Source organism: Papilio machaon, chromosome 1 (genome assembly GCF_912999745.1).
Source record: "Papilio machaon chromosome 1, ilPapMach1.1, whole genome shotgun sequence".
Classification (NCBI taxonomy): Eukaryota; Metazoa; Arthropoda; class Insecta; order Lepidoptera; family Papilionidae; genus Papilio; species Papilio machaon.
In genome coordinates, this window is record NC_059986.1 from 1,404,969 (window position 1) to 1,413,911 (window position 8,943).

The window sequence follows — 8,943 nt, forward strand, 5'->3', positions numbered from 1 at the left end:
TTATGAAAAAAAATGTGTGTGACTTAGTTTTAGATTTATTTAATAACTTTATGTAATTAATTAATTAAACTATGACTCATGAATTTTTTTAGTTTTTTATATTGATTTATAATTCAACATTTTGCATAATCTAATCTATAAAAATACCTTGAACGTGTGTTGTCTAATTTTATTTATCGTATGTGATGAAAAAGATACGAACTAAAAAAATAGATTCAACTTGGATATGTATTATGCCTAGTTTCTAGGTATTTATGGTAAGTTCTTATATCTTACTAATATGACGTAACGTTTGGACGTTGGACATCGTGGACGTGGACGTTTGTTTGAAGATAACTTCGCAACGGCTCAATGGATCTTGATGAAATTTGGCATAAATGTAGAATAAAGTCTGGAAGAACACATAGGCTACTTAATACGTTTGTTTTTATTTTATATATATTAAATAATGTTGTAATTTCGGTAAATAACGTTATCGTTAACGATGTTTAAAATGAAAATAATCGATTTGATAAGAGATATTTAAAACTAAATAAAAGAAATTGAACATTTATTTTTTAAATAACATTTGATTCCTTAAAACATTTTAAAACATGATGATACATTTTAAATAACAAAATGCAACTCATGCGCATCAATGTTTTTTATGTTTCTTCTCAATTTTAGAACCGGTTACAATATAGTTAAGTTTTTCAGCAAAAATATATATGGCGATTACTAACAAATAACTGAATAAAAGGAACACTATTCTTAATGGCCAGTTTAACTCATCGAAAAGAGGATAAGCCCATATACCAGTCTTAAAATACACAGTCAAGTAAAATGAAATATATGAAATAATAAAAATGGACATTACTGATAACCCTACTTTTTTAGACGGATAATTTCTGTTAGTCATCAGCAGTTCAATAAACATGAAAATTGCTATAGTCGTATGTAAAATATGGTTAACCCATTCAGGATATAGTTTAGCTATATAATCTGGGTATATCAAATCTTTATCAATAGCGTAAATTCCCCAAAATGTACCAGAAACGTACATAGCCACTGGGAAAGCAACGCTAAATAGGACATCTTTAATTAGTCGTATTGTAGACTTCTTCTTTGGTGATGCAGCATTAGTACCGAAGACATCGTTTAGGAATGCGATCATATGGTAAGTTATTTGAAGTATCTGAAAATAAATAATAAAAAAATACTATTAGTATAATTTTCCTAGAAGTATGGTGAAGTAGAAATACTAATTAGACTCCTAATTAGGGTTACATTGATACTCAAAGGACAGGATGACATGTTGCTTTAAGGCCGCGGACACGAAATAAGCGACGAGCGGGGTGGTGATCGGCGGCGGCGACGCACCGCCCCGCTCATCGCTTTCGTGTCCACGGCTAGAGTATGTCATGTCAATCTACAAGATAAGTAATATTTAAATCAATTGATAAAGCTATCGTTTTCAGCTGAAATAACTTTGTTCTTTATTTTTCATTGAATGTAACTCATCATCAGCTCACTAAACGTCCCAAGTGAGGGGCTCGGAGCCTACCCTGAGTGACTAGGCCATAGTCAATCACGCAGGCTCATTTCAGGTTGGTCAACTTCTCAGATATCTTTCAATTTCTTCGCAGATATGTGCAGGGTAAATGTAAAACGAAAATTGATAACACATGGGTACATGGCGGGTTTCAAACCCAACACCCGCAGATTGCAAATCAAGTGTTTAACGCCTGAGCTACCGACGCTTTAATATAAATGTATAATTATATTCTGACTAGCTGTTGCCCGCGACATCGTCCTTAAAAAACGTCGAGAAAAAAAACTTAATGGGGTATGAAAAATAGGTAGTAGCCGATTCTCAGACCTACTGAATGCACATAAAATTTCATAGAAATCGGTCAAGCCGTTTCGGAGGAGTATGGTAACTAACATTGTGACACGAGAATTTTATATATAAGATTAAAAAACACGACTTTAATTAAAACATCATAAAAAGCTAGCTATTATTTTGTCCGATTAGATCATATTCTGAGTTGAACGTCTAGTTTTTTTGTTATATCATTTGCATAGTTAAAGGTCGGTTCACGTGAATACGTCTCCTACAGTCTGTCTTTAGTCGATCTAGACAATACCACGTTGTTAATTCTGATCACTGATATGGAAAGTTACAATTAAATTGATTGGGTTTCCATTTATCACTTTTGCACACAACAATGTAAACACGACAACAAAATAAATCTACTACATATACGGTACTTTAATTGGAATTTTCATTGAAATCCTGTCTCTCACGTAGGGTCTGCGCACCAGTTTTCGGTCTCCTCTACCTTCATGTCTATCATAATCATAATCATGACACATTTCAAAATTCATCCATTTCTTCTTAGGCCTCTACCTACTGGCTTACCCCTCTACGGTTAACAACCATAAAGTTTAAGTGTAACGTAAAGTGTTTTCGGAATACATATTTCTTTACATTATTTACTTGTCATACATAAATCTATCTCAAAATTAAACCAAATTGATATGTAACCTTTTTTTCACAAACAACGTAAAGTCCATTTGTGGGACCGCAAATATTGCAATGCATAGAATATGTAATTAAGCAATTTTGTGTCTGGCTCAGCAGCAGTGCAGTCGACATACATTCGTAATTAGCGTCGCGACGTTAGGCACAGGTTGTCGCGACATTCTGGCGGCTGAAGTCGAGGTATGCTATCATTAAGGTTTAACACAGATACATTGTTTATTGTATTAATATTTTCTATACAAAAAGTTTGAAGTGAAGGAAAACGTGAGGAAACTTGAACATAACTGTGAAACTGCACTGGATTAGTGCAGTGGACTAATTAATCATTTCTAACGTAGGCTCGAGTCCTTGGCTAGGAAAAAATATTAGCTAAAGAAATAAGAAACGAATGTACAAAGTTTTAACTTTGTGCCATAGTCGATAGTCTTAAGCTGTTGAACCTGTTGGTTTAGTAAAGACGTTTTGTTTGCCAAAGTAAAATACCAGAATGCAAATATCCATATTTAGTTGATTACATATTGTATAATAGTGTACAGTTCAGTTTACAATGCATGTATTATAAGATTCAAACTTTATGTCCGCTTGTGGTTAGTGTAGAGTCTTCGCAGGTAAGTGCCAAGTGGGAATGGAGGAATTGCATGTTGTGAGTTATATCATCCTTTTCATACTACTTTAAAAATAGAGATAATAATTCTGTTTTCATATAGTTCTTAAGACAGTGGAAACTAACCGTTACATGCATTAAAATAGTATTGTGCGCAAACCCTTGTGCGTAATTACGAGCTACCATAAAGTTTGAATTGCAATATACTTTGTCTATAAAAACTTGTTATCATTGACCGACTATATTTATTGTGTAAATTCATTGTTGTGCAAATAAATGACATATTTAGATATAAACACGCAATAAACATTTTTATTACACCTGTGTACGTTATTTAATACTTTGTAAATGAATGGTTTGACGATGAGTTATTTGATCTTTTCTTATACTTTTTCTAACTCAATATTAATAAATATTATTTATGACTCAAGTACTTAATACTTATTATGATTAAGTAAAAACCGTTTGTTATTTAATAATGAGTATTACATGAAAATTTTATAATTAATTATTGGAATAATAATTTTATTATATTATATCAATAATTTAATTTAAGTGTACATTGTAAGCGTGACCGTTTCAAGTAAAATAAGTCTGAGATTACACTGCCGAAGCAGGACTTAACATATTGTTGTTCGTCACATTTCATTTACTAAAATAGAGAACAACATGTTTTATAGAGGAATTTCACAACTGTGAAAACTCACGGCAAAACAAGTACATGAAAATTGCATTTAAAATAATGTATTAATATAAATATATTACATTGAAACGTATATTTTTACTTTTTATAAATTAACTCGTCCCTGTTTTTTATCTAAAAGTATATAATTAAAACAATAAAGAGTTTTTTTTATAAACTTAGCGTTCTGTAGAATTAATTTGTTTTGAATATTTTTCATTGTTATTAGATGATAGTCTTTTTATGGATCAAAGTTGACGATACAATGGAATAAGTTTTACAGTTTGTATTCTATTATTTTATTTATATTGATGAAAAATAAGAATCATAATTTCCTTAACAATTTATATGAATATTACAGTTCACACGTTGTTTTATCTTTTGTAGTAAATTATAATTCGAAACATTTCGTTCATGGTCAATCAAAACGAAACCGGTACATATATAGTTAGCAAGATATCGATGCATTGACTAAAAATTATCAAAAACGTATAATTACCTACAGAATTCTGTAATTTTATATTTCATAAAGATGATTCATATATTGTTGAATTAATTAGATACGTAAAATTATAACCTATATCACAAATTTTATTACAGTCTTATTCAAAACAGACACGTTTGTTTCATCAATTTAAACACTTAGACGTTCCAAAATAAATCAGTGTATAATAAATAACTTTGTCAGCCAGTGACACGTGTAAATATATAATAATTTTATTATACGTGTAATAATTTCTCACGACAATATGTACATATAAGCAGACAAAGTTATTGAAACGAATTTTGATATTGTTCACTCTTTTGACGGTGAGATTTCACTACAAAATATAGAAAACGTTTGAAGTTCTTAGTCGATAAATGGATTAGAAGTTTTGACCGATAAAATTTCAAATGACTGTATTGTTACCGTTCAAAGGTGATTTTTTTATCATCATGATATTCGAAAAAATATTATCTGTTTTACGATTCGTCCGTTGATATTAACCATGTTAAAACGTAAAAGGAAACTGCACGCATAGTGAGTAGGTTCCTGTTTCTGTAGCCGTAACCACTGGTTGAGTCATGAGATTCCGCAACAGATTAAATTATAACATGATTATATATAATAGACGGAAGAAGACCATCGATAAATGTAATTAAGAAAAATCAAGATTATTAATGATTCGAATATTTTTCGAATATTTGTAATATCATTAATAAATAAATTAAAAAACTTATAAAGAAATTACTTACAAGACACCACATTGTTAAGAACATACTCCGTGACTTTAATGGTAGTTTTTTCACCAACGGATTATCAAATGGAAGGTCCACGTAAGTCTGATCGTACCAAAACGCATACGCATCAACCGCCATAGCGGAAAAGTGGAATATAGGCAACAGCATTATCACTTATTTAAATTTAAAAAAAATAATTAAATAGACGTCCGTCACACACAACGCTCAGCCTTCGACTGTGTTGCACTAAATAAGTAATCACCAACTATCGTAATATGAGGTCGCTAACAAGTTATCTTTTAAGAGTTTTCGTTTCAGGGTTGCCACAATTTTTTTAATTATAATGTTATACAAAAAACAAATTAAGTGTAACTTAATACAAGGTATAGTAAATCAAAGGAAAGCTCTTTGATATTGCAAACGATTGAAGTGTTTTATTTCCTTATAGAAGGAGTTAAATTAAACTATTACAGCAATATTCAAATAAATAAATTGTTATTGTTTGGTTAGGTCATATTAATTTTTAATTAAGTACAATTAATTCCTTTTTGGAATAAAAAAAACTTGAGAGGTGTCAAGGGACACCCGGATGGAACGAAGTTCCTTTCGATTAATTAGTGAAGGAACCAATGTTTATTCTATGAATAAAAAACTTAAGTCTTCACAAGAAGTACATTTATTTCTATGAATTTTCGTTTTATATTGTCACGTCGTTGCCATGGTGAAGTAGCGCTCATTCGTCGTTAACATACTTACTATAGCAAAAAGTGTCGTGACAACTTTTCGTAAGATTTTTTTCCGTCTAGCCCCCTTTCACAACGCGCGATAAGGAACTTCGTTCCAATAGAGTTTGACAACACACGGTGACAAACTTTTAAAATTTGTTATAGCTGTTAAATTAGGTTTACTATCTTGCAGATAAAGTGTATGTTTTCTTATCGACTATTATACTATTGTATTACTTTAAGTGAGTAACTTTATTAAATTGTTAGAGCCATTGTTTATTCTTTCCTTCTGCCCTATGTCTCCTTGATCTTCAAATCCATTGATACAAAAACATCGAAATATGTAAGTCTCAAGATTTCAAAGAGATGATTCATATATTGTTGAATGAATTAGATACGTAAAATTATAACCTATAACATAAATTTTATTACAGTCTTATTCAAAACGGACATGTTTGTTTCATAAATTTAAATACTTAGACGTTCCAAAATAAATCCGTGTAAAATAAATAGCATTGTCAGCCAGTGACACGTGTAAATATATAATAATTGGAACGAAGTTCCTTATCGCGCGTTGTGAAAGGGGGCTAGACGGAAAAAATTCTTACGAAAAGTTGTCACGACACTTTTTGCTATAGTAAGTATGTTAACGACGAATGAGTGCTACTTCACCATGGCAACGACGTGACAATATATAACGAAAATTCATAGAAATAAAATGTACTTCTTGTGAAGACTTAAGTTTTTTATTCATAGAATAAACATTGGTTCCTTCACTAATTAATCGAAAGGAACTTCGTTCCATCCGGGTGTCCCTTAACACCTCTCAAGTTTTTTATTATACGTGTAATAATTTCTCACGACAATATGTACATATAAGCAGACAAAGTTATTGAAACGAATTTTGATATTGTTTATTTTTAACGGTGAGATTTCACTATAAAATATAGAAAACGTTTGAAGTTCTTAGTCGATAAATGGATTAGAAGTTTCGATTGATAAAATTTCAAATGACTGTATTATATTATTACCGTTCAAAGATGATTTAATTATTTTTTATTCATAATGATATTCGAAAAAATATTATCTGTTTTATAAATTGTCCGTTGATATTATTGGAACGAAGTTCCTTATCGCGCGTTGTGAAAGGGGGCTAGACGGAAAAAAATCTTACGAAAAGTTGTCACGACACTTTTTGCTATTGTAACCATGGCAACGACGTGACAATATATAACGAAAATTCATAGAAATAAAATGTACTTCTTGTGAAGACTTAAGTTTTTTATTCATAGAATAAACATTGGTTCCTTCACTAATTAATCGAAAGGAACTTCGTTCCATCCGGGTGTCCCTTGACACCTCTCAAGTTTTTTTAACTGTTAAAACGTAATAAACAGATGGATTAAGGGCTTGATACAAAAGGAAGTTATTTTAGCGCGTTTAACCGCGCGCATAGTGAGGAAGTTCCTGTTTCTGTAGCCCTGACCACTGGTTGTTTGAATCATGAGATTCCGCAGCAGATTAAATTATAACATGATTATATACTAAACGGAAGTAGCAACCAACGATAAATGTAATTATACAACAAGAAAAATCAAGATTAGTAATCAGTCAAACAGTCAGGAAAACATCGTTATACAATCTGTACATATCTGAGAAGAAATTCAAAGATATGTGTGAAGTCAACCAACCCGCACATGGCCAGCGTGGTTGACTATGGCCTAGTCACATCTAAGTTAGAGTAGGCTCCGATTCCCTCGGTGGGGACGTATAGTGAGCTGATGATGAATTAGACGAACAGAATATTTGTAATATAATCAATACATAGTATAAAACAAAGTCGCTTTCGCTGTATGTCCGTATGTATGCTTAGATCTTTAAAACTACGCAACGGATTTTGACGCGGTTTTTTTTAATAGATAGAGTGATTCTTAAGGAAGGTTTGTATGTATAATAAATGCATAATATAGTAGAGAAACACTGATAAATTTAAAGGTTTCTAATGTGAACGCTGTGAACGTTGTGTATAAGGACATTCTGTAGTAGGTATATTTTGCATTGCACCCGTACGAAGCCGGGGCGGGTCGCTAGTTGATAAATAAATTAAAGAAATAATAAATAAATAACTTACAAGACACCACATAGTTAAGTACATACTCCGTGACTTTAACGGTAGGCCTATCACCAAAGGATTAAATGGAAGGTCCACGTAAGTCTGATCGTACCAAAACACATACGCATCAACCGCCATAGCGGAAAAGTGGAATATAGGCAACAGCATTATCACTTATTTAAATTTTAAAAAATAATTAAATAGACGTCCGTCACACACAAAGCTCGGCCTTCGACTGTGTTGCACTAAATAAGCAATCACCAACAATTGTAATATGAGGTCGCTAACAAGTTATCTTTTAAGAGTTTTCGTTTCAGGGTTGCCACAATTTTTTTAATTATAATGTTATATAAAAACAAATTAAGTGTAACTTAATACAAGGTATAGTAAATCAAAGGAAAACTCTTTCTCTTAGGATTCTCTTAGGATTTAAATGAAACTATTACAGCAATATTCAAATAAATAAATTGTTATTGTTTGGTTAGGTCATATTAATTTTTAATTAAGTACCATTAATTCCTTTTTGGAATAAATAAAGTTTGACAACACACAGTGACAAACTTTTAAAATTTGTTATAGCTGTTAAATTAGGTTTACTATCTTGCAGATAAAGTGTATGTTTTCGTATCGACTATTATTCTATTCTATTACTTTAAGTGAGTAACTTTATTGAATTGTTAGAGCCATTGTTTATTCTTTCCTACTGTCCCATGTCTCCATTGATACAAAAATTTTGAAGTCTCAAGTTTGGTAAGTCGAACTATAATGTTTACGACAAAATGCTGTTAATATGTAGACACGTACTATCGGATGTCTCGCCTCCGGGTCATACGTTCAAGGAGAACTGATAAGCTACAATCAGTCAATAAAATTAGATAATATTGATACTTTTACCGTAAGCGGATCTATAATTTGACCTGTTTTAAAGTTCATCCACGTATCTAGTAGTTGGGGTCGCGGTTTTAATTAAAATGAGTTTTGTTTTGGATACATTGCAAGCGATTGTTGCAAATTAAAAAGAGTTCGTAAGTGTTAGTTTTTAATGTCGAAAGTACAAAAACAGATTATGTTAAA

The 8,943-nt window shown here is 31.3% G+C and overlaps 1 protein-coding gene across 2 annotated transcripts; it reads right to left on the bottom strand.

Moving 5' to 3' along the window:
* Positions 1-634: 634 nt before the first annotated feature.
* LOC106714224 (androgen-dependent TFPI-regulating protein) lies at positions 635-8,099 on the bottom strand. Of its 2 annotated transcripts, none has more exons than XM_014507202.2 (2): positions 5,047-5,252; positions 635-1,174 (listed from the first exon to the last, which is right to left on the bottom strand). In XM_014507202.2, exons 1-2 carry the CDS (start codon positions 5,197-5,199, stop codon positions 635-637), a joined length of 693 nt encoding a protein of 230 aa, XP_014362688.2. In that variant the 5' UTR covers positions 5,200-5,252. The 2 variants fall into 2 exon arrangements, 1 of the variants encoding a protein (XP_014362688.2); XR_006756153.1 differs by lacking the exon at positions 5,047-5,252 and adding an exon at positions 7,888-8,099 and having other exon boundaries at positions 1,094-1,174.
* Between the last annotated feature and the right edge of the window lie 844 nt (positions 8,100-8,943).